This window comes from Xiphophorus maculatus, chromosome 9 (genome assembly GCF_002775205.1).
Source record: "Xiphophorus maculatus strain JP 163 A chromosome 9, X_maculatus-5.0-male, whole genome shotgun sequence".
Classification (NCBI taxonomy): Eukaryota; Metazoa; Chordata; class Actinopteri; order Cyprinodontiformes; family Poeciliidae; genus Xiphophorus; species Xiphophorus maculatus.
The window spans coordinates 5,712,846-5,739,881 of NC_036451.1; the positions used below are offsets into that span (position 1 = coordinate 5,712,846).

The 27,036-nt window shown below is 36.3% G+C and overlaps 2 protein-coding genes across 4 annotated transcripts in view; one reads left to right on the top strand and one right to left on the bottom strand.

The window, feature by feature from the left end:
- Positions 1-1,701: 1,701 nt before the first annotated feature.
- On the bottom strand, positions 1,702-23,126 carry gtpbp3 (GTP binding protein 3, mitochondrial). Of its 3 annotated transcripts, XM_023338915.1 has the most exons (12): positions 22,877-23,126; positions 21,661-21,929; positions 21,053-21,139; positions 19,981-20,063; positions 19,178-19,297; positions 14,102-14,174; positions 13,206-13,349; positions 9,581-9,746; positions 6,727-6,857; positions 6,365-6,539; positions 5,087-5,347; positions 1,702-2,434 (listed from the first exon to the last, which is right to left on the bottom strand). In XM_023338915.1, the coding sequence occupies exons 1-11, from the start codon at positions 22,957-22,959 to the stop codon at positions 5,116-5,118; spliced, it is 1,563 nt and encodes a 520-aa protein (XP_023194683.1). In that variant the 5' UTR covers positions 22,960-23,126; the 3' UTR covers positions 1,702-2,434; positions 5,087-5,115. The 3 variants fall into 3 exon arrangements, with proteins under 3 accessions (XP_023194683.1, XP_014324935.1, XP_023194684.1); XM_014469449.2 differs by lacking the exon at positions 1,702-2,434 and having other exon boundaries at positions 3,855-5,347; XM_023338916.1 differs by lacking the exon at positions 1,702-2,434 and having other exon boundaries at positions 3,855-5,347; positions 21,661-21,840; positions 22,877-22,960.
- Positions 23,127-26,510: 3,384 nt separating this feature from the next.
- Positions 26,511-27,036, top strand: part of ano8 (anoctamin 8) — a 40,828-nt gene continuing 40,302 nt past the window's right edge. The window contains exon 1 of the mRNA XM_023340238.1: positions 26,511-26,895. Coding sequence (XP_023196006.1) covers positions 26,736-26,895 — 160 coding nt within the window. The 5' untranslated portion in view covers positions 26,511-26,735. The remainder of the gene's footprint in view (positions 26,896-27,036) is intronic.

A 27,036-nucleotide genomic window follows, 5' to 3' on the forward strand; every position in this document is an offset into this window, starting at 1 on the left:
TCAAAAAGAAGAAAAACGTTGCTGAAGGAAAGTTAAAAGTCTTCTTAGAAGAAAAGGATTTAGACCAATGAGACCGAAATTATAACTTTTGGTTGCAAAAGGAAACAAAGAATATTAGAGAGTTATATAGGACCCCTTCTGTCAAATTTTAATCGGAGTTTGATTGATGAGTGATTAATGACCCTAATCATTAATTGATTTTAATTTCCGGTCACATGATGCCCCTCCCCCCATCCTGTCACGCCCCCCCCCCAAACCCCATCCGATATTCCTTCACCTTCTGACCTCTGTGTTTTAAAAATAATACAATTAAAGAATGAATAAACATTATGAGTTTTAAGAGTAATACAATAAGTGTTAAATAATTGAGAATAATTTTGGAAAACAAATTTTCAGTACAACTTAAATCATCAGCTCGCAGACCTCAACCTTCTGGATGGGGTGCGGTCACCATGCTCAACGGTTATCGGCTCGCAGACCTCAACCTTCTGGATGGGCTTTGGTCACCATGCTTATTGATTATCAGCTATCAGCTCTCAGGATCTGCAGCACTCCATCTGTGTGCCAGTGGCACATGTGACCACTTGTGAGCAAATTAAAGTACAGTACAATCAGAGCACAAAAAACAATAAGTGATCATCAGTATCAAGATTAATACATAGATTGTCACCTTTCCTAGATAAGTTTAGATTTATCCATGCCATCTGTGTGTGCATGTATTTGTGTGTGTGTAGGACATAAGGACTGAGGGTCAGCAGTGACCCCCTCCCCTGCCCTCTTACTCTGGATGCGTGCGCGTGTATATGCATGTGTATGTGTGTGTGTGTGCATGTGTTTGTGTGATTTCTCCATGTGACAACAGCCACCCTTTTATTTTTTCAAAAACTAAGCTTTGGTCTCATCTGACCAGAGCACCTTCTTCTACATGTTTGGTAAAGCACCTGAAAAAAAAAAAAAAACTATAGTATTTTTGTTTTCTACTTGCATAATTCAAAAGGCGTGTGGGGGTGTGTGCGTCCAGGCGCAATAGTAAACACATACCTCTACAGAAAACCTAGAGTTTTAACTGTTTTACTGCTTTATTTTATGGTAGCACGATTAGTCAGTGCTGACTATGAGTTTGTGATTTCCTTCATCACTTAAATTTTAAACTCTTATAGATTTTTTTTTCTGTAACACTAGCTAGTGTGAAACATTTCAGTAAATGTTCATTTGTACACGTACTTCTGAAGAACATGTGACAGACAGTAAACAGGCCTAAGTGAGGCTGCTCACTTGACAGGATGGGGGTAGGGGCATCATGTGACCGGAAATTAAAGTCAATTAATGATTAGGGTCATTAATCACTCATCAATCAAACTCCGATTAAAATTTGACAGAAGGGGTCCTATATAACTCTAATATTGCTCAGTTTCATCAGATTTAACTGAGCCTGAACTATTCACCAAAGAATCAGCAGAAATGAGTAAATCTGGTAGAAACATCCCAGAAAACATGCAGCAGTGATTGAAGTGAATGGTGGTTAGAGAAAGTATTGAATCATGAGAGCTGATTACAAATGCACTCCACACTTTACAGATTTTTATTTGGAAATTATGTTAAAAACTGCGCATTGTTTTACTTTCACTCCACAGTCACTACTTCACGTTCATTCACCTTTTCACATGTTTTTTTTCTTATGGATGTGACATATTTATATTATAAATGTTTACCGTAAATTACTCTTCTTTTAGATTTCAGTGTAGCTATTGTATTTTTTTAATCCCTTCCATCAACTTGGTAGGAAACTACAGATGAGAATTAGCCTCTCAGGCTAAATCTGGCATATTTACATGATGTATTCATGTTGATTAATATGAGTTCTCCCCTTTATAAAAATAAAATTATCCTGAAATTCATTACAAGAAATGTCCAAGGAAATACTTTTGGAAATAAGAATAATGCCTCAATCCTAACTTTTCTAAAAATATTATGTACCAGTAATAAGATTAATTAGAAATTAGCATGTTTTTCTTACATTTAAAAGTCAGTTTATTTTGTTCAAGTGGTTGGTGGCAGAGATCCTGAGATATTCAAGCCTTATGGAAACCAGTTATAATTCCTGTAGTCACAACTTGTTACCAGTAAAGAAGGCAGAGAGACAGAAAGAGAAAAACCGTTTGCTGCTTTCCATACTTCATAAGAAAACAATCCGTCAGGCTCACTTTTCTGATGAATGTGAAATCTACAGGTGAGTCTGTCTGCTTTCTGTTGGCAGGAAATCCTTTGTTTTAAATAAAGTGTTTGTGATTCCATGTATAGTCCTGGATGCTCTCATGCACACCGATTCACATGGATACAGGGCGGACCAGGCTGGATCCAGCTACGTCAACACTCACATCTCAGGATGGAGACCATTCAAAACCACAGGAAGCTGACAGACAGTTTAAAGTCCCTGCAATGAGTCAAAATGTGACAAAAAAGTTGGGCATCAGTCAGAAACCATGTGAAATTATGTTAGAAATATTTACCTGTTATGAGTCCTAATTTATTTATTAGACTTTTTGTCAATCAGATTTTTAAATCCCAATTTTCTAAATATCTCAGAAATTTTCTAGAAAAAACTTGGAAATAACAGTTTAAAAAGATGAAACTATGTTTCAGACGTTCTACTTTTCAAAGTTTTTTTTCTAGAAAAAAAGAGCTTTTGTTTTCTGTCTACAATGGACCTAATATGCCATCATGCAAACATCAGCCAGTTTGGATAAAAACCCTTTATTACTTTGCAAGAAAGATGAATACATTTTTTCTGGGTCACTTTTGGTTGAAGCATCCAAATCAACAAAATAACTTTCTCGGAAAAACATGAAAATTTAGACATTTCTAGCCAGAGCTAAATGTGTGTAGATATTTCCAAAAAGCCAATAACACAGAAGCAAAATTGTATCGAGTTGTGCTGCATTCACAACAAACATTTATATCCAAAAGCATGGCTTAAGTATTTAAAGACAAAGCTTCAAAATTTCTAACCACAAATCACCATGACAGCAAATCCCACTTTTAGCTCAAAGTCCCCCAGCTTTGTCATCAATCAGAGAAAACATGAAAGAGAATCAGAGAGTTGACAGAGCAAAGCGGCAAGAGGAAGAGTCGCCAGCTCAGACTGAGTCAAACAAATGCAGAAACATCAGTTACGCCGGTCTGCAGCGGGCCGAATGTCGTCAGAGACAGGGAGAGAAAAACCAGGGGAAGAAGGGTGAGGAGTTCAACAAGGAAACATAAATATTTGATCAAGGGCAGATTGACAGGCGAACAAAGGGTGCAGAGATTATCGCCTCCAAAAACGCCTTTTTCCCACTGAAGGGAGAAGGGTTGCCCCTTACTACCTCCGTCTCCATTACAAATGTGTGCAAAACTTTATTGATATAGCGCTAATGTTGAAAAAACAGAATTTCCCAATAGTGGTGCTTGTGTTAAATAAGAAAACGTAAATAAAACCACAAGTTAATAAGTTTGTTTAAAAGATAAGATGGATGTCAGCATCCGTCTTCCACTTTCTGTCGTCTTTTCCGCCTTCTGTAACATCCGACATCAAAGTGTTTCTGTTGCAATTTTGCGAAATACAGTAATTTTGATACATCATAGCGTAAAAACATTTCATCAAAAAACTGCAGTATTTTCGAAATTGGTCTGTTTCCATTAAACAAATGTATTTTTGTCATTCCAATTTGTGCAATTTTATGGTCAATGGACACTCAACCATTGTCCTTCATCCAGAACTGGAGTGGAAACTGAGTAAAGTGAAGTTAAAAAACAAAATTATATACTAAATGCAATCTTACAATTAAATTAAAACTCAATTCAAAAAATATTTATTAATCCAATAGGAAAATAAAATGTTGTAACTTGTTTTACACAAAAACATTACATTACTTTTAGGGGGATAAAAGTAATGTAATGTACAGAAGATAAAATGCTTGAATTTGATCTAGTAAATGATAAACAGAATCATAGTTGTCATCACAATGTTATTGTCTGCAGTACTACAATCACAAATTAGTGCTTGGATTCAATATTTGGTACAAATTATTACTATTGGATGTTTCAGCTGGATGTTTCTGTTTCTGTTAATATCTGTAAATACAAAGAGAGAACTAAGCCTGAAGACGTCAGGAAGAAAAATACTTCAGTTACTTCAAATAAATACAAAATATATGTATAACAAAAAATATGAGTTTATGATAGATAATTTACTCCTCTACCTACTTCAACCAAGATAAAATGTTTCACTTAAACATTTGGTCCTTTAACAGAGTCTTTCTGTTTTGCTTATTTGTTGAGTTGAAATGTTGTAAATCATGAAACAAATAACAGATATTCTGAGTTTCAAATCATGATTTCAGTTTTTATGACAAAAAGTATCTGCCCAAATCAACTTATTCCTATTTAAAAGTCATTTCCTATACGTTTGGCAGCAACAAATTAATTTATAGAAACTCGCAGTGAATTATTTTCATCGATGCATGTAATTTCAGTCACACTGGAGGGTTTTCAAGCGTGTTAAGTTCACGCCATTGCCTCTCAATTAGTAAAAACTTTGACTAGGCAACCCTAAAACCTGTAAAGAGATGATAGCCAGATATTTTCTGTATTTGTTTTAACATGTGGACCTTCCTTTATAGTTGTCAAACATCAAGCAAAGAAACATTTACGAATAAACAAGAAATATATATATTTCCATGATAAAAGTAGACATCCGCACCCTGACCTTGTCGAAGGCACAGCTGATTTTGTTTTGTTGTGCTGCTGCCCTGAAGGACAATATTTAGCCTTGGGAAAGTTTTTCGGATGATGACTGAGTACGTGCCAAACACTTGTTCAGTATATTGGGCCCCTGAGACATTGCCATCATCCTAAAACTATTTCAGCTGGATTTAAAAAAAAAATGCCACCAGAAAAAATATTTTTGTCCTGGGAACGGAGGTACGTCAGCAGCCAAGAACACAGAGCCGACTATTTGGACCCTGAAGCATGGCACAGAGCCCGGGCTGTTCACTAAACGGTTCTGTGAGAAAACAGCCTTCCTCCCTGAGTGGGCAGTGATCACCTGTGTTCTGTGTTTTCACTCTCGCTCCTTTATTTTCCGATGCAGAAGTCTTTGAAGATAATATCCAGGATCTCCTCTGCCCCGACTCGTCCTGTGATCCTCCCCAGGCTGGTGAGCGCTAACCGGACGCCCTCAGCTGCCAGAGCGAGGTCAGAGTCGCGGTACCACCGATACTGAGCTAGCGCCGCCACGCACTGCTGCAGGTGGGCCCTGTGGCGGGCCTGGGTCAGCGTGGGCGCTCCGGAGAGAGGGTCACCACACCTAGAGAGGAAGTCAGGAGAACAAAACGAACGAGAGCAATAAAACGATCATTACTTTTTGTGCTTCAGTTTGCCGAAGAAAATCAGACCAAGAATAACAAACATGAGGTTGAAGTCATAAAAGCTCATCAGCAGCAGAAAACAAACGCGATTTTACTCACCATTACTGTACATGAAAGAGGCACACAAAGAAAAAACAAGTGTTCACGAAAGGTTTCACCTAAAACAGGACATGTATGGAGGTCTGTCATAATAACAAATTCTGATGGACGAAAAACTGTCGTAGTAATTAGGTTATTAGATTACTAATAATCTCAGTAATTAATGTGCTAGTAATTATTGAAATAAATGATAATATTGTTATTTTGAGACTGTTTTCGTGCCTAATAATGCAAGCTCCCTCCCTAATTTAGTAAATAACACTTAATACCGGAACTGAAATACATTTAAATATTCAAAATCAAACAAAACAACCAAAACCAATAAATAAAACAGAAATAAAAAGAACACACAACACAAACCATAAATAAGATTAATAATCAAATCTCTGTAAACAAAATTACAATTCAAAAAATATTGAGCATCAGAATTAAAATTAAAATTTTAATTTATCACACAAGTAACTGATTAATCCCTTACAGCGACAGGCTTAAATGTACATTATGGTCAAATAGTCATTTTGTTGTTTAACTTTTTAATAAAGATGTACCGATACAAAAATTTAGGCCGATATTGATATAAGATATTGTCTGTTATGGTTGGTAAACAATATTTACCAATATTTTATATATATTTCACAACCGTTTTGACACCTTTGGGGAAAAACCCTACCAGAAACAGATAAAAGTAAACATCAGTTGTTCATATTTGCCCAGTTTTATTTATCCGACCGATATCAATGTGTTACAAAATTTACATTATCGGCCGATACCGATGTTGACGCCAATATATCCTGCATCTCCCCTTTTAACTCCCCTAATACTAATACTGATTTGAGGTGATGAAATAATAAACGTACATTGTTTTGACGCTGCTTTGCAACACAGTGAGGAAGTCCTTCAGTCCTTCGTTGGTTTGACAGGAAATCAGGCAGACAGGTGGGAGTCCAGAGACTCTTCTCAGTTCCAGATTCAGCTTCTCTCTGTGAGCCTCAGGGAGCAGATCAGTTTTATTCAGCACCAGGAGACACCTGCCTGCAGAACCAACACAAACGTATCAGTAGTGTAATGAGATTTTAAGTGATAAGACTATGGAAAACGATTAGTCCCACTGAAACAAAAGGATTTTTGCTTATCTCACAAACACAAATTAACTCATGGTTCAACATTCAACATTTTACTAAAGATACACAAACACCTTGATGATGTCATCATGACGTACCTGCTCCAGGCTGGTCCTGGGAGGACAGGAGTGTCCTCAGGTGCTCCAGCAGGAACGCTGCAGCTTCCTGCTCCTCCGAGGGGAGGATGGTGGAGTCAACGACCAGCAGAGTCAGATCAGCCTGCTGCACCCTGCAGAAAACACAACCAGCATCCAGTTTTATCCTGGAGAATATGTATGGCACTTTTGTGGAGTTGGAGACAAAGACATTTTCTTTTTAAATTCTCATACTTGACTAAATCCCTGTAAACAGAAAATGTTTTAGCTTGCAGAACTACTTCAGCCAACTGTCACAGCAGAGTATATGATCTGGTCATTTAAAAACCAAAATATTTTAAAGATAGTGCACTGAACCCACAGTGATAAATAATAATAATGAAGATTTATGAACATTCCCACTACTAATAATGTTCCTTTAATTCTAGCATATTAGTTTTATTTATTTCAGTCTCATATTTAAAAGGTTGTCTTTAGATTACACTGTTTTATTTGCATTGAATGTTTCAATGTTTCTAATTCATTAATAAAAATAACTGATTTTCCTTCTATGATTTAATGTAGTTTACTTATTTTTTTGTTTCTATTCATCTAAAAAGATGGTCAACAAATGACAATTTTCAAGTCAGTTTCAGTAGTTACAGCTGCCATCTTAATTGTTTTGTTTAATTTAGGAAAGGAGAAGCTTCTCACTGAATATGTCAGTCATTTTTGCAGAGTTTTTCCAGTGGGACTTTCTGAAAAGATCTCTCATTTGAAGTCTGGGATTGTTTACATTATTATTTAATTTATCACTGTGAAAGGAATCAAAGTGAAATACTGCCTTGCATCCATCTAAGCATAAGGTAGCGGCAGGAGTGGCAGCGGATGCTTGTATTCACCACGTCCTTCCTGTAGTGACCCGGGTCATGAGTTCCAGTCCTGCTCCCTGCAAACCGGTTTCCTACAGAACACAAAGTGCTCACCCTTCCTATAGAGCCACCTAACTGGAGCAAAATTACTCTGACATTTCTGTGTTTTTATCTTCGCTTTGATCTAAATTTGTTCATCACTACAGACAAACAAAATGCAAGAAACAGAGAAATTTGTTTTTTAAAATGCACCGATTTATCGGTCTAAATATCAACCACCGTGCTTTTCTTCTCTCCTGTGAGAGAGGTTTGACTGACAAACCGGCCGACCAGGTCATGTCTGCACATTTACAGTTAACAATAGTCACCCCATAGTTGCCAATTCAGCAACTTTCTTGAAATATAGAGCAGCAATTCAGACAAAGAAATGGTATAGGCCAAAATTGGAATTGGTAAGTTGGGCTTTTTAAAAGATGGATAATCATCGATCGGCCAGAAAACTGCAATCGGTGCACCCTGGCAATGTTTTTTGGTATGGTGGGGGAAAAGAGCAGTCCATTATGATCTATGGAAATACAGCTCTGGAAAAAATGAAGAGACCACTGCACTGAACCCCATTGAAAACCTGCTGGTTATTCCACCAAATATTGATGTCTAAACTCTCCCTGAGTTAAATACATTAATATTGTTGTTTCTAAATGAATATGAACTTGTTTTTTAGCAATATTTGAGGTCTGAAAGCGCTGCATCTTTTTCCTTATGTTGACCATTTCTCATTTTCTGCAAATAAATACAAATCTTTTGCTTGGAATGTCAAAGACATGTTGTAAGTAGTTCATAGAATAAAAGAACAATGTTTATTTTACTCAAACATATAAAATCATATAACAGATCATTATAATTAATTTCTAAAGTTTTAGTAACATATACTGCTTTTTGTACAGGAAAAGAGGTAGCAAGAAAAGTGGAAAAAATTGCAACTAATATTCTGGCCGGCTGCACTAATATCCTCTTTTTAAGGTGTGCTATCAGTGCCTCACAAATCCCATTTTAAACCAACAACACACACTTCCACAAAAAGAAACATTATAAAGTTTTTCACTCTTGATCTTCTAGTTTCTTTTTATCACATTTTATTTGACTGTTAAAACAGCGCAATGACTAACATTTTGTTTTATAAGAGCTGTTAAAATATATGTGACATCAAAAGCTATCCTTTATCACCAAAACAGAAGGCTAAGCCCGGCAGCACTCTCTAAATCTTTTTTATTGCTTTCCTTGCAGCGATACAGACTGGCTGCCAAAAACACAAGTAGTTTGGGAAACACTTGACATTCATTTTCTAAGGGAAGAAAATAATGATTTAAACAGAAATTGTTGAAAAGATTTTACGTATTTACACCTAAAGCTCTTTATATTAATCATATTATAAAAATAAAGCTACTAGTTGATTTTGATAACAAGATCAGCTTATTTTCTTGGATATTTATGTCACAGTCCAACTAATTGTTTTAACTTGTATATATTTTTTCACTTGAGTGTCCGTTCTGTAATGCAGTGATGACAAATCCAACAAGTATTCTTCACTGATGTAAATACTGGATGCCTCTAAGAGTGAACCATCATGAACATATATCATAACACTTGAAAAACTCACAATGAGAAATGGTGGCTCTTCATTGCATAACCTCCTGGGTGTGTTTGTCCCATGTATTTATAACCGTGGCTCAGCAGTAATATAAACTGAGGCAGCTACACAGACATTACAGAGAAGACTGATTTCTTCCTTTCTTTGTTTTCCAGAACATACTTCTTTGGTCTCCAAAGTCATTTGTTCTGCTAAATTATCCACGTGAACATTTGCTGAGGCAGCATTCAGCACACAGCGTTCCGTAGAGCTATCGTGTTTAACCAGCATCGAATTTCTTTCTGGTTGTGTGGATTTAAATTGAACAGAAATTAACTGGATTGTTAAGAAGTTGTTTTGGTTTGCTCCCTCTCTGTACCTCTCTCTGGCCCGACGAACCCCCTCCTGCTCCACCAGGTCTGGGCTGTCTCTGAGGCCCGCCGTGTCGCTCAGCAGGACAGGGAAGCCCCCGATGTCCAACGCCGACTCCACTACGTCTCTGGTGGTCCCAGCAATGGGAGAAACAATAGCTGCAGGTCTCTGGCCTGGGATAAATAATAATAAAAAAAGTTAAAATACAGTTGAAAAAAACCACACATTTTTTTCTTTTTCTTAATTTTGCTTAGTTAAAATTATCAAAATTATTTCTATTTGCCAGAAAACTTGGCAAGACTCACTTTAAAAGAACGTTATCCCGGATACTAACCAAAAAAAATTTTGATTTGGGGGGAAGTTACAAAAATAAATGTCTAAAATATGTTCTTGCTAATGTGTTTTTTTATTCAGTGTATGTAAATATTTAATTACACTTTTTAAACCCAACCATTATTACAAAATTAAAATTCAAAGGAGCAGTGTCATGTATTTTCCAGGCACCTAGTGCCTGGAAAATAACTTGATTATAGCACAATCAAGTTACCTTCAGTTGATATAAAGACGCCGTATATATCCAATATGAGTTAAAATAAATTTGACGTTGCAATTTAACGTCTTGAAATTGGGCGTCTGTCTCTTTAAGAAGCTCCTATTCTTCCACACTCTGCTTTCAGCACATCATCACAACAATGTTTCTCCATTATGCCGTTTACAACATTTTAAAATACAGTTGAAACCAGATAGTTATATAAATATACAGAATAAAAAACTTTTTTTTTCTCACTGTCTGAAGTTAAACTTAAAACTTTTCTTGTTTTTGGTTAGTTAGATTTACCAAAATTTTTTCTATTTGCTAAATGCCAGAAAATCTGGCGAGACAGTTTAAAACACAGTTAACCCAGACACTGACCAAATAAATCTAAACTTCTGAATTAGAGGAAAGTTGCAGACGTAGTTTTATGAGTAGTGATGAGATGTGCAGTTCCACCAGGTGTTTGTTAATTGCTGTTGCCATTAGTCTGGAGGAGCTGAGTGGGGAAGGCTTTGTGAGAGCAAGCGTTTATGCACCCCAAATGGCTACCATGGGAGATTAAAGAATCATTTTAAAACTCCAGGCATGTTTCTGATGAGGGAATGACATTATAATATCACATAGTTACAAAAACATCAATTTTACATAATATTCCCTCTTAAAGCAGGTCAAACAATATGGTGTGTTGTTCAGTCCATCATAAGAAAGTAAAATGAGTAAACATATCAAAACTTGTCAACACACATAAACTGACACATAAATGACTTGAACAACACGGCAAACAGAATGACACATCATCCTGACCCCCAAATTCTCAAACTTTAACCTCATTGTTTTTCTGAGGGATGAGCAGGAAACACAAGTGTGACTCCCTTTTAAACTGTCATGACCTGAAGAATCTCCTGGAAACAGCCTGGTGCCTGATAACACAAAATACCTTCCAGAGGTCCTGAAGGGTTTAGGGCAGAATGAGTCAAAGCTGTTTATGAGGCATGAATGGGGACAATTCGTGGTTTTCAGATTATGTTTGCTTTAAATACAGAACTCAACGTAAAGATGTCAACCAACTGTATATACAGCTCTGGAAAAAATGAAGAGCCCACTGCACTGAACCCATTGAAAACCTCCTGGTTATTCCACCAAATATTGATTTCTGAACTCTTCCAGAGTTAAAACATTAGTGTTGTTGTTTCTAAATGAATATGAACTTGTTTTCTTTGCATTATTTGAGTTCTGAAAGAACTGCACCTTTTTCCTTATTTTGACCATTTCTCATTTTCTGCAAATAAATGAAAAAACTTTGCTTAGAATTTCAGAGATATGTTGTCAGTAGTTCATAGAATAAAAGAACAATGTTTATTTTACTCCTATACCTGTACAAAGTAAAATCAGAGAGACTGTTCATTTTAATGGTCTCTTATTTTTTCCAGAGCTGTATGACATAATTTTTGTCCACCTAAACTGGACATGGACCGGTTTCAAAATAGTGTCTGATCTTCCAATCACTTCTACTAAAACTAAAGACAATGACTCTGAATGTGCTGCCACGATAAGATGTCATCTGTCCAATAACTCCAATCAAGAAATTTACTTCCTATTAAATATCCCACACTCAGCTGCTGTAAAAGGGGATTTATTATGCAAAAATTCACATTTTTCATTTTTTGTGCTTCCATTTGGGTCTCAACTGATTCTAAAAACAAAGAAACCAGTAAAAACCAACCAAGTTAATGTTGGTGTTTATTTTTGGTGTCTGGAAAATTTGTCATTTTGAAAACCTTCTGAATGCAACGGCACCAATCAGTAGTGTTACACTGTTAGGGTCTACAGAGGAAACCAGAAGTTTACATAAACTATGTAAAAAGTGTCTGACATGAAATCAGAAAACATTTTTCCTGTTTTAGTCAATGAGGATTACTAACATGTTTTTATTTTATAAATGCCAGAATAATGAGAGCAAGAATTTTTTAAAGGCAATATTTTATTACTTTCTTTAAAGGCAAAAGTTTACCAGTAAAGTCACAAAAATTTGGGACATTCTTTGTAAGGTTTAATTGAAAAATGCATATGTATCTTTTTATATAGTTTAGGTAAACTTCTGGTTTCAACTGTATTTCAGAAACCATTGTGACATTTTTTATTCAATCACAAACTGCAACACTGGTATATGGAATAATTACACACTGATATGTGCTTTTTACACATTTTAATTAGCAGTTTTTATTTAATTATCTGTATATTTTATATCTTTTATTGGACTGTGGCATTTTTCTACTTGACGGATAGAAAAATGGATTTGTAATTTGAGCCTTTCCAGTCAACAGAAAAAGAAAACCCCCTTTTCAATTTTGCTCATTTAAATTTTATATTAATACTATACTATGTAAAATAATTTTTGAAGAGTCTCTCTTATGTAATCTTTATTACAAAACTCGTTTCTGCAGGTTGGATGTGAAACCAAAGAGACAGTTAATCAGAACTGGACAGGATAACCGGATTATTATTCTAATAGCGAATCTCTGCCAAGTTCCTGTTCCGGATTGGTTTATATAAACCATTCCTAAATGACTCCAGGAAACTAACGTAATATTAAAACAACGTCTCATGTTGACACCATGTTGTTTACACAAGTGGAAACAAGTGGAAGATACTGAATCACCCTAAGCTGACCATTTTCTGCACAACAAATAATGATGATTGACACAATAAGCTATAAACTCAAATATATTTTAGTTGAACAGAAATGCATATGTGACCATAAACAGGCATTTTAACACGTCATATATTTCTGAGAGCTAATTAGTTTTATCAGCGGTTTTTGATATAGTAGCACAGATTCTTGTGTCTACTTCCACTGAGTGATACTTCAGACTGATTTTATTTAATCTGTAAAGGAAGCATGTTTGTTTGTTTCTTTATTTGGACCCCTCTGGATGACTCAAACATCTCTGAGTCCATGCTAGGTTGACAGATTTAGCTTTTTTCCCCTAATAAATCAAGTGTGATTTAACAATAAGTCTGTGTTTATGTTTCAGCAGACTCATTTTAAGCTAATCCATCATGTGTGCTCATGCGTTCTGCTTTTCTTGGCTCTTACAGAGTGTGTTGAGGAGGCTACTTTTCCCTGCGTTGGTGGCGCCAGCGATCACCACATGAACCCCGCTGCGAAGCCTCTCGCCTCGCCGCTCATCCTTCAGATGCTGCTCGATCTCTGCTTGCAGATCACACACTGAGATGTCCACTAATGGAGGAGGAAAAAAGTCACTGCACAGAACAGCAAACGATGGAGGGTTTAGAATCACTTTAGGGCTCTGAAGTTGTAGTTTTACAGAGCTTGCTAAGTTTTGAGTTGCGCAGACTCTTATAAAGAGTTAATTATACAATTGATTCAGGCAATTATACAATTTACTTGTGGCACATTCTTCAAACTTGTATATTAAACCTTATTCACTCATGAACAGATAAATAAAATCCAGTGGATCAAGCTGCTTGTGTGTGATTTAATCTCAGTATAAATCCTGTTGAAAGAATATTAGAAAAAAATCAAAGGGTGTTTCCTTAGACAGATAAAAATTTTACTAATTCACAAAGGAAACTCACCTCGACTGTATTGAACTAGAATGTATGCAACTGAATTTATCTGGATAACATATAAATTGGATTTTGCAGAGTTTCTTAAGGCAATAGTTGTTCTGAATTTAGTTGAATCCTGGAATAAACCGACAAAACCTCTTCAAATCAGGACAGAGGTTGACATTCCAGCAGGATAACAGCAATAAACATACAAATTCATATGTTAGAATTGCCCAGTTATACCACACAGACAAGACTTAAAATTTCATGCTGAACTGTAACCGCGGTAAAATATTCACTCAGGTGAGTTGAACTGAATGAATTGTTCTTCAAAATCTAAAGTAAGTTATAAAGAGCCTGAGTTATTGGACTCAAAGTGAATCTGCTGCGGTTTCCACTCCGGCTGTCATTCACACACACCTTGGTCTAAAACTCCTTCCTCGATGAGCTCATCCTCGCTGAAGTCTATAAAGGCTTCGACATGGGCTAAAGTCTGAAAAGAGGCAGAAACAGTCTGAGTACAGCATGCAAGGACAGGCTGTTTTAGACAAATTAACAAAAAAAGACACCATGATAGTCCCACAAACAGTCTTCTGTCTAATTATACATCATTAATGTCAGAAAACTGAGAAAAGATGTGAGAAAAACACAAAAGAGCAGAACTGATTAGAGTACAAAGTGCAATAATTTCAAAATTATTCAAACCTCTTTTTACTTTTTCTTGGGTTTTAATCACCAACTTCAATACATTTAAATTAAAAGTTAATGGGTTGTCCTGCATTTATAGGTATCAGAATAAAATGGCTAGAAATCAAATGAATATTACTCTTTTCATGATGTTTTATTTGCAAAACAGTTGCAATAATTTACTAATTCTGCCAGTGTTTTTCATTAAATCCCAGTGAAATATATTAAAATATGCGTTTGTAATGTTGCAAAGGCTTAAGGTGTATGAATATTTCTGCATGTTCTCGCTGAGGAACCATTTTATTTCTATTTAAAAATTCAAAATGTCAACACTTGCTATGTGCAAAAATACATAAATGAGGTTTAGAAGCACAATTATTTAACCAATAAATGGAATCAAAGGAATCGTTTCTTATTTGCAAGTATAATGTTTTAATTGACTTATCCATCCAACACTTGCTTTTCTAACTGGAGACAAAAAAACAGCTGGTTTCTTTCAGGTCTAAATGAGATATATACAACTTAAAATGCATGTTTACTTAACATACCGAATTTAATTCACCAAAACTAGCTGAATTCAAGATGCAATGTGTTAAAAACAAGTCCAACCCCAATTCAGTCGCTTGCAGAAACATGTGCAGATGTAATAACTTGAAGTAATTGTCCTTTTAATGACGAGGCTAATATCCTTACAGTAGCCTTATTGTCTGACATGTTTCTGTGGAGGAAACGTGGCTATCAATGTTGTTCCAGTTAATTCATTTATGTCCAGCCAAAAGATTTTAATCAGCTAAGCTAAACGCCTTGTTTCTTTTCTTTGTCAACCACTCTGTTTTTTTAGTTATTGTTCAACAGAATTAACACGTTTTTAACAAGATAACATTTGAACCTTAAATATTTTGGCAGGCAGAAGACTTCGACAATATGATTGCTTTGAGCAGGATATTTAATTAAACTGTCTTAAAGTGTTTTATGTCTTTAATCAGCTGTGATTCCGCCCTAAACAAGACAAAGTGACTTTAAAAAGTGAAATGGGTCTTTATCTTGTGCTTGGAGATAATTTAATGTGCAGAAAATAAGAAAATAAAGAGCTGTATAAAATTATGTGCTCCCTTGGAGACTTATAAAGAGTTTGGTTTAAAGAATCAGACCAAAATAAACAGAATAAATACAAAAATTCAGCTTTAAAATGCTTCTTTAACTGAAAATCAACAAGTGGTGAAAAACATCCAGTGTTTTCTCAAAATGACACGCAAAGGAAGAAAGAGAAAAAGAAATGGGAGAGGGCCTATTATTGTACCTTGTGGTGCCCCATAAAAAGAAAGTACAAAGAAGGACATAAAATAACATATGCCAACTCAGGCCTTATCTCTCTCCATTTCTACTCAAAATCTTGATTAATTTTCCCCTCGGTGCTACGTGGTTCTTTTTTAATCTTAATCTAAAGTACATAAGGAAAAATGCTTCGATATTTCCCCCCCAACAAGATCGGCATCTTGATAAACATTAAGGAACATACACACAATAGTAGAGTAGCTGCAGAAAAACAGGAAGCATCATACTCCAGCACTTAGCCCCATGTTCAGTTACATGGAAAGGCATTAAAAACGTTGCATTGTTTAGGTGTCAGATAAAGATTTGACCTCTGTCATCATACAGATTGTATACTGCTGATTAGCTGTGTTCTCAGAAGTCTGAGTGCAGAATAACAGACCGAACATCCAGCTTCAAGGAACCAAAGCTGCTGACAAGCAGATGAAACAAAGCTTCTCAGGGGAGAACACCTGGATCGGCTGGTGGGGTCTGCTGCCAAAACCATTAACAGTGGAAGAAGTTCTGGCCAACTTCCACTGGGATGAAACCATTCACCTGCGGTCACTGACCTTCTGTGCTAAGCTGCTTTCACAGGATATGTGAGAAAAACTCAACTTTTGTAACCATTAAATCTAAATGAGAAACACATACATCCAACGACTCCTTAAAAAAATTAGGAGGATGTTCAGTCAGAGACATCATCAGTACTCACTAGTGCATTTGGACCTGTTCATGTACCTGTTATAGAAGTGCAAATTATAAGGTTATTTCAGAATTTCTTACTCGACACTGAGCAGATCCATATTTATTTTTTCTAGTTGACCTTAAAAATTATGACAGAGTGTAAGGGCCGGTCTAAGAAAATTCAGTTTTTTCAAATTACTAGAATCAAGCCATAATATTATGAGAATAAAACTGTATGACAATAAAGTCATAATACTACAAGAAAAAAGTTGTAATGAGTATGCAGTTCTAATTTTACTAGAATAAAGTTGTGATAATGCAAGAAAAAAGTCATAACAATATCATAATAAAGTATTAGAAGAATAAAGTAGAAATTTTATGAGAATTCCTACACAAAACGTCAAATCACTGCTATGAAATGAGAAATGTTGAGAATCTTGTGACGTTATACTTTGGTATTGGTTTTACAAGTATGGAAATACTTTATCTTTCAACACATCAACATAAAATTATTACCAGTAGCAGTAGCAGATTGTGCAAACTAGTGAGTCTATTTTTAAGAAAGAAGCACACGGAGTCGCCAAGCTGGTCATGGTCACACCAAATGCTGATAAATGTAGAAGCTTTGTTCTTAATAAAACTACTTTTTTCTTGTAATTTTATTACTGTCTCATAGTAATATTTGTATCAGAATATAAATGAAGATACTTCATAGAATAAGGAGCCTTGCAAAAGTATTAAACCTTTATATTTTTTGTCATGTTACATTTATAAACGCCAAATCAATTACGCTTTTGACAAATACAAAGTAGTGCATAACCGAGACGTTAAAGGACAAATTTTAAGTTCTATGCGATTTTTACAAATTATATAATAGCGTAATATGATGGTCGTGTAATCAGCAAATAGAGTCCACTTGTGTTTAATTGAATGTCAGTATAAATCCCACTAATCTTGGAGAATGCTTTGTAATTATGAGAAATTAAAAAGCTTTATCTTAATAAGTGACCACTGGGGGAAGGAGAGGTTTAGTCACTGAGTCAGTAAAGATACTCAAGGTAACTCTGGAGGAGATGCAGAGATTTGCAGCTCAGATGAGCGAATCTGTCGACAGGACAACTCAACGAGAAAGAATGCAGCTGGAAGCTGGTATTTGTATTAGATAAATCAAACAAAGTGATTATGTTTTCAAGCACAGTCATATGTTATGCAAGAGAAAACAACATTTTAGTTTTTTTAGTGAAGGTAAAATTCAGTGCTGTATAGAAGTAATCAAATGTTGCACTTTAGTCAGTGTTCATACAGTATTAGCAACAGAATCAGAAATCTTATTTTTAGCATGAAGTAGCAGAATAAAAAGTGCCAAAATAATCGCGTTTATCAATTAGTTTTTTGACTGTTGGCATTTAAAAACACACGTACTACATGTCCTACAGCGACATAAAAACAGGAAGTCTCTGATTCCGTTAAGAGCAGCTGTAGAGATAAAAACAAAAACAACAAAAGCTTTGTGTGGGAGTGAAACCGCTGAGGTCTGACCTGCAGCTCGACACGGACCGCTTCTTCCCAAACTCTCCTCGAAACAATACAAAAATCAAAGAGTTCAGCTCGCTTTTTATTCCAGACACTTAAATAACTTTAATAATCTCCATTTTTATGCAACAATTTTGTCATCAAAGTGTTTTTATAGATATCTCCTATAGGAAAAAGCTCAGGTTGTTTTTTTTTTGAAAGATGCTTCATGTTTTACACTAGTACTTCTCTGTTTAGGTGAGGAAACTGCAACACATACAGCAGCTTAAATCCAGCTACATTTAAATCTAATATTTCACGAAATTTTTATATGTTGGGTCTGGATTCCACAAAATGTCTAATCCAACACCAATCAAAGTGATCAAGCATGACAATATTAATCACCTATACCTAATCCCACCATGTGACCACTTGTGTTTTGTCCATTCTCCATTTTAATGGAGGATTAAATTAAGATTTAATGATTTCTTATACTTTTTATAAGAATTGAATGGTAGTTGTCTTTGTTTTGTATTTATTGTTTTGAATTTACTGTATTTATTGGCAGAATTTGTACTGCTAAGTTTAACCTTTTGTTTGTTTTTAGCAAGACAAATTTTTCAACAAAGAAAAAGAGAAAAAATAGCCAATTTGGTGATTCTGGCGCATTTACACAAACATTTATTCATGTGTGTTGTCGCTACAAACAAATTAAAACATTTCAAATTATTTTGTGATTCAGCTCAGCAACTGTAAATCTAATTTTACTTTTATTATTTCAAAAGAAAAAATCACTACAGCAGATATAAACGCAGTGCTTAATAGTAACATTAAAGAAAATAGACTTAATTCAGTTTGCAGAGGAACTGGCTCCTAATCAGAGGTGAAAACCTCAATTTTCACACATCCTTTCTTCACTCTATCAGAAGGTCTACCTCAGGAGAGTCCAAAGTGTGGCTCGGGGGCCATTTGTGGCCCTTGAAATCGTTTTGTTTGGCCCCTGACCACAAGTAAAGAAAAGTAAAACATTTGGCAAACTAAATAGAAAACAATTGGTGACCCAAAATATTTGGAAACTGTTTTTTTTTTTTTTTTAATAAGGCAACATTTCAAAGTCCTTTTTATGTTTTGGATCTTTGATTATTTACAGATTTCTTTAATAAAAAATTGTTTATTGTTGAGGAGATAAAACTAAAGAAAAATAAACAAACTTATTTTTGCATTTTTAAATTAATAAATTCTGTGGCCCATCAGTAGTTTTAATTTGCCAGTTTGGGCTCTCAGGGCTCACTGACTTACCCGTTTCAGCCTGTGGCTCCAGTCCTGATAGAGGCGTCCCAGTTCTCCTGACATCTGTCTGAGAGCTTGTCTCCGCTGAGCCTCCGTCTCTGCATGGATCAGATCCCCGAGGCCTTCCACCTTCAAACAGAGTCACCCAGAATTACAAATCTGCATGTTTTTATTACAAAACATCTGCATTTATCTACATTTGTTTATGCAGTATAATCCATTTTAACAGGATTGAAAAAATGTCCTCTCTTAATGTTCCTCGTGAGTTCTCTATTAAATAAAGCTAAGTTTATGAAAAAAAATCTTAACTCGAATTATAGCAAACAAACCTTTTGCAGTTAATATAATACCTGGTATCTTAGCAACTGCATTCGCCAATCTGCAGGTAATGCTATAAAAATCTAAATATTTTGTAAAGATGATAGTATATACTTAAGTGGATATTGTTATAAAAAGTCCTAGTAATAACTGGATTAGAATATGACAAAAGATTGAATTTATATGATATGAAAGTGTCTATTTTTATCTGGGAAACCGTTCTGTACATAGCTGTTTATTTTCTAAGGAAAGTAAACTTTTATAAACACACAAAGCTGCAAATTTCAGTACATCACCTTTAATCTATAAAGGCCCAATAGCTGCATTGATGCATGAACCTATCACAACCCAGTGAAATAAACACCAGTGGGTAAATTTTCTGTTAACATTTCATACATTGGAATCGGCTTCATTAGATTTGACTCTTCACCCTACTGACTAACAAAACCTAAACACACAGGGTCAGAATGCTTTTAAGCTCTCCTCTGACTTACCTCCGTTAAATCGAGCTTCCCTGCATGGAAAGCCCTGCGCGTGAACTCCCCAGCGTCAGCAGGCCTCATGCCAGGCACGCTTCCTGAAAAACACACACGCACACGCTAACAAAAATTAAGAAAAGGCATGATGTATGCATGCATCATGCATACAAAACATGCACACACAACCACAGGACAATCAAATAAAGGGCATCAGGGTGTCACCAGAGGCAGATCTGCAGGTTAACAAAGGTCTGCCTTTGTTAACCTGCAGACCTTTGTCTGTTAACCCTTAACAGACCCTGTTAAGGGTCTGTTAAGGGTTCGCTCAGCTTAACAGACCCTTAACAGGGTTTTTCAAATCTCTTTAGGAGACCAAAGGGAAGACAAAACTATGTATGACCAATACACAGCAGAGAAAATGTTAGATTATTATATTGGAAAGAGTTATTAGACTCTTTCCACAGTACGAAAACATGACTGCTAGATTAATTTAGTTTAATTTAAATGGCTCTTAGCTATCACTGAGTGCAGTCATGGTTTATGTTGCCCTACGATGGACTGGGGACCTGTCCAGGGTGTAACCTGCTTCTCGTACAATGACTGCTGGAGAAAAGCACCAGCCTCCCTCCTCCCACAAGGATAAGTGCGTATAGACAAGGGAAGGATGGATAAATATCACAGCATGGATTATACAATATAAATATTCCTGAATAATAAAAATCCCGCAGCTCATGAACTAGCAGCACTCCACTTTGCCTTGAGCAACACTGCCCTCTATGGAGTCCACAGAGAAACTGCTGAGAAACGTTCTCTGAAAATCACAATAGGACTGGTCATGCCTGCCAGTGCAAATATTTTAAGTACCTAAGAAATGTTGATGCTGGTGTCAGTTTTCCTTTTTAAGTCTACGAAATGACTCTGAAGCGTAGAGAGTTTATAATCACACTAAAGGCTCAGTGCTTGAGAAAGTGAGGCTATAAATACCCGCAGACGGAGCCACTGGCACTCTGAAACCGAGCGTTACTTTACAGTTTATAATCCTGGGTCATGTTGTGATACATAGAGATGCAGGAGCAAGAGTGTTCACCTAGAGCTTGTAAGACAGCAGTAATGACAGCAGGACCACCGTGGATGTGGAACTCCACACTGTCTTCTCCAGTGAAACTATGAGGCGCTGATAACAGAAAAACAAAATTATCATCATAAGTTAACCAACAAATACCCCCTCTTAGTCTTTTAGTCAAGATCTTCTCTAAATCAAGAAAACTTCCAACAAATTCCAAATAAATGTTTTATTGTAACAGAATAAAGCTACAAAATAACAAAAACATGTAATCCTGCAGAAAACTTGGAGCAAGGAGAGTGTAAGAGAGTGAATGATCTAGAGAGAAGTGGTAAAAGATCCGTCTCTCTGAGTGTGATTCAACCTAAAAAAAAAAGTTACATCTTTTGAGATTCCTTAATGTGGAATTTCTTCTAAGTAAAAGTACACATTTCACCTGAGTTTATGCTTTCAATTTTTTGAAACCAAGTTGTTTTGGTACAGAAGTTATCTGTACCAAAACCACTTCTGCATAATTTGAAACCATTTCCTTTGTTATCTGAGAAAACAGTTTTGCATCAGTAACCTGAAGTATTATGTCACAGCCAGAATGATACCAAACAAACAAGATCTGAAGAGTGTGGGAGTCTAACCTGGGAACCAGAGGACCAATCCGCGGTCCAGTACTTCTTTAGAGTGGGGGTCTGTGATGCTACGTAACAGCGCAGTTCGTGGAGGAGGCAGCTGATTTCCGAGCCCAACCATACATCTTAATGCTGTGGCTGCGGCAGAACCACTGATGCGGACCACTGCTACCCCACATCTGCCATGACCTGATGACAAAGCGAAGATGGTGTCAGCATCCGCTAGTCCAGCCAGAACTCTGCCTCCAGAGGACAGACGGCGATACAGAGGGATGTTTCTGCAGGAGGAAAGGTAAATGTAACCTGCGTTTTTTATTTGGACTCTTTAGTCATGTCAGGCCAAGATGTTAGCAAACATATAGTACATTTTACTGTTAAATAATTTTATGTGACAAAACACTTTCTTGCAGTTACTTCCTGACATGTTATCTTTCTAACTTACAAATATTTAGGATTCAGGATGATATTTTTTTTTATTATTTATTACGGTGTAATGGACTTGAAACCTAACGTATAAATTAAGATATGTTCAATTAGATTCATTTTACAAGATTGTTTTAGTATTTCAATAGTGATTATTAGAGCAAAAACGAATTCTTAACATCATGATATGAAATATCTTTAAGCAAAAGTGATAGTAAGCATTTTTATTATGTTGGATCCCAACTTTAAAAAAAAAATGTTTTAGATTTTTAGATATTTTCAATGACAAAAAACCCTCCATTATTGCTTCTTTTGTTGCCGCCTTGTGTGTTTAGCCTATAAAACTGATCTGAATGTAATGTGATTATTTTGTATAACTATATTAAATAATTTGCTTTGAAATTAAACTCTTTTGAAAGTTTTATTAATATAGGTAAATACCTCTGGAAATAGTTCTACGACCTTATTTTATCACTGTGCTGTGTCCCTGGAATTTTTAAAGGAATAAGCCAAAGAAACTGGGACATATTGAATCTCTGCGCCAGTCTGTAGGTTATTTTTAATAGTTTGTGATGTGCAGACACAACATCGAATCATCTCTTGAATTGTAACGTCTTATTAACTAAAAATTGTCACATAGTAGCTTGCAATAACTGACAAAGCGGGCAAAAATAAACAGCTTACGGTTCTTGAACAGCATTGTTCCTTCGTGAATGATTTTCTATAATTTAAAAAAAAAACACAACGCCCCTGCATACATTTAGCTTGAATTATACAAATAAAGCATAAACAGTGAACAAACCTTGTCGTAAGTGTGCGGATCACAGCTCTGTATGTTCCTCCACAGACAGCGGAAACTGGCAGCATTATTGCAGAATAATACATTTAAACTTTAATTTATTGGCATTTTATTAAGTAATCTGAGATCTACTACACCGTCGGTACATTTTAACCTGTTAACTGCAAACAGGTGATTATGAGAGCGAAATGTTTGCTAACATACGGACAGGTGACAATCTAGGACCTTCAGTAACAAGCAGACCCATGCTGTCGGCGTGTTCTTCCTGTTTCTGTTATTTTCTCCAGGATGTCTGCGATTGGTCAACACTTTTTTTACGCAGACGTGTTCTCTATTTCTATTCGTCTAATCAACAGAGTCCCGCCCTTTGTGCATCGGAAAATTAGGTCCGTAAATACTGTTTTCCTCAAACGTTCCGCCCCTTTTTCTGACTGTTCGCCGGGACAGTTGACAACAGAAGTGGAGGGGGAGAAGCTATTATTTTTTTATTCATTCTTTTTTCTCTTTTCTGCTCAATTTATGATGTCAAAAAACGTATATTACAAACCAGTGCCTTGTAATACTGGGTTTTGGATATTCACTAAAGATTTCCAAAAACAAAAAAGAAAGAAAAGAAGGTGGAGTGGGAAGAATCTTCACAGTTTTACTCCAACAGTGAATTAAGGTGTTGCACTTTTAGCTTCAGCCACATTGAGGTAGGATCACAATTGTCATCTTCTAGATCAGAGGTCTGCAACCTGGAGCTCTATAGCTAGAAGTGACTCTGCAGTGCACTTAATATATTTAACAAATATTACCCTGTATTAGTTAGTTCGTTCATTTGTTTTATGCTCACATGAAAAAGCAAAACAAAACAAACAAACAAACAAACGACAACAACAAAAAAACACTAGCCCCATTCAGGTCATCCTTTGGTAAATTTTCTCTATTACCACTGCTGCATCTGACTATATTTTAAATAATTTGCATGTTAACAAATCAAATCTTATGTCAACAGGACAAGTTAATAATGTATTGCCAATATAGTAAAAGCCACCTTTAATTTAGTCTGGTAAAATAGTTAAAACAGATCATAAATGATACAATAAACAATCAAAAAGACAAGTTTAGGTTTTCTTTAATTAGCCTCAGTGATAGATTGATGGTGCAGTTCAACACATGAACCATGAAAAACATAAATATATAAGAGGTGCACATGACTAAGTAGATTATTCAGTTTGCAAGGAGTTTCTGGTGTCTGCAGCCATCAAAAAGCATATGACCTCATGAATGAAACATAATTCACATAAGTCAGTCATTATACCAAATGGAAATCATCAGACACAGAACTAAATGTGGTGAACATTTCCAAATCTACAATTAAAAGCAGTGAATGTGTTTGGATTCTGTTTTCTTAGGCTTCAATGTAATCAAAATCCTTTTAAGCTGAATCTTTCGTTTTGAGTTGCTTACATAGATATTTATGGTTTTGGCTTGCATCAGTCTATCTCTATTATTCACAATGTTTTAATCATTGTTTAAACACGCAACAATCGTGCATGCTGCAGAATAAAGTCACAGCGTCCAGACTTCATGTGCACTGATGTGAGTTTGTGGCCCACTGCAGAGTCTTGCAGCTATCAACCCTCTGAGCTGGTGAGTAAGCAGAAATTCTGCTCCAATTGGACTTGCCTCTGAGTTGTGAACCATGATACCAAGGGGAGGGACGTCAACCTGACAGTGGCTGCAAGGAGAAGCACAATGGAAGAGGTTCCTGATTGTGTCCACACAGAACATGTACAACATGAGGCTTGGGAGAATTTTTTTAAACCTTAATTTATAATTTATAGCATGCTCTATATGAGCAAAAGGCATAAAGCAGCTGCTACCTCACAGCTCCTGAGTTCTGTATAAACACTTTGAAATGACACCATGGGTGTCATTACTAATGACAAAATTCTCCTTGTAAAGAATAATTATATATATTTGTTTGTTTATGCACATCTGAGATGCAGTTTACCAGCTCCATCCATACATAAATAATATGATCTGTACCATAAATATTTGTTTTGTGTTTAATGTATATGTATTTAATGCATAAACCACTATTGTCTTATGACACACCACAGTCTACAAATTGAGTTATATCTGTCAGCAAACATGACACAATCTTCTGCAATGATACAATTTATATTTATTCTCAGACATGTTTAATGAGACATTATAGGAGTTTATAAACAATCTGCACATTGCCATTCTTGATGAACTGGAAGGTGACGTACTTGTACCTTTACCTGGACACTGATTAATATTTAATCAACAGCTATATTTCTGCATTATTAAATAAATCATATAGCCTATTTAGTTTTCCAGGAAAGGGTGAGATAGTTAAAGAGATAGAGACTAGAAGACTCCACTACTCTGCCAAAGAGGACTATTTTTATTCTTTAAATTTAAAATCAAATCTATGTAGATGTAATTGGGGTTTTTTTTGTGATAAGATTGGGCATTTTATTTTTTTGTTTTAATTTAATATTATGGTTCTGCTAGACACAACATATATTCTATTAATATTTGTTAGACAAATGCAGGAATGGTCCAGAAAATGACACTGATCAAATCCAAGACAGGAATACTGGTAAAAGTTAAACTGTTATAAGTTCCCTGAAAACAAAAATATCAAATTAAATTAAAAGTGGTCGATATATGATGGCAACTTTGTGCTGTACCTTTTCTATTTTAAGAAAACCTTTGTAACAATAACTGCAATGAAATCTAGATGACTTAAAACAACCTTTTCCCTCACTTTCATTGTAGAAAAACTTAATTTTTGTTCTTATTCACAACTACTTGAACAACTGTGGAATCTGGAGATTATATTGCAAAGAAGAATTTTTCATAAAATCAAGAGAATCATCGACCATCTTGCTCATGAGACTGTCAGACAAAAACAGTTGAGTGTCTTCAGTCAGAAGCTTCTTCAGACTCGCAGTAATACAGACTCCTACAGGAGATCCTTCTTGCTCACAGCAGTCAGCATCTACAAAAACTCTGAAGAAAACTTGGATATGACCTACAACATTTAGCTTCCCTTTGGGATCAATAAAGTGTTTTTGAATTGTGTTGAAGCAAATTGAACTACTTTCGTCTTTGTCAATCACATCAAATACATATGAGATAAAATAAAGCTTGTAGTTGTTATGAGACCAAATGGTAAGTTTGCCTGCAACACCTTTGCAGTAAACAGCAAAATGCGCACTTCTCTGACTTCTTGCAGCCACGTAGATTGATGAGTGTAAAGGAACAACTATAAAGGAACAATGCACATTTTTGCTCAGTTAACAATGTGAGCCATGCAGCAAACAATCATTCTGTATTTCTATTTCTGGCTAACTTACAGAGTTCGCTCTATGGTGATATTATTACATGTCTGTAGGAGATGAAAAATCAAGGTCATGAACGTTTTAAAATGACTATTAGGAGTTAGTTCGCAGCTTCCATGCAGTTCAATGCAGCATGAGATGACTTTCGAGTAACACCTGCAAGTCCACTGTAATAATCTAGGACAATAGTCAATTATCAGGGTGAACCGCTGTAAGGTGAAATGAGTCTGTCATCCAGCCCCCTCCCCCCGCCCTCCCTGTCTTTGTCCCTCCTCCAGTCATCATCGGAGCAGCTCTCTCCATCTAGCCGCGCATCCAGCTCCAGAGCCCCGCCAGGATGATTCGCCGCCGCACCGACAACCTTCACTTCACTTTCACTCCTCTCCTTTAACAGAGCCCCTTCCTTCACCCATGCGCTGCCTCTCTCCTGAGATGCGACACCGCTGCCTCATTTCCCGGACGATACCTTCATCTTGCGTCGCTCCTCGCTGATAGAGAGCATGCCCGACGCGGGGACGGGAGGCGCTGCGGCCGCCGAGGGTGCGACCACCTCCGGCGACGGCTCCGAGAGCTCCCGCCACCGACACCGAGCGCAGCAGGGGGACTCGGAGAGGCCGGAGCCGGGTTCTGCCCCGCAACAGAGCTCCTCGGGAGTCCTGGGTGAGTCGCTTCGCTTCGGACGGTGAGGCTTGGAGTCGGAGGAGAGGACAGGTGAAACAGCAGCACCATTCCTCCTCCTCCTTTGTTTCCCCAAAACGATCACATCGTGTCACTTCAGGCCTGTAATTCATGGTCTTACCT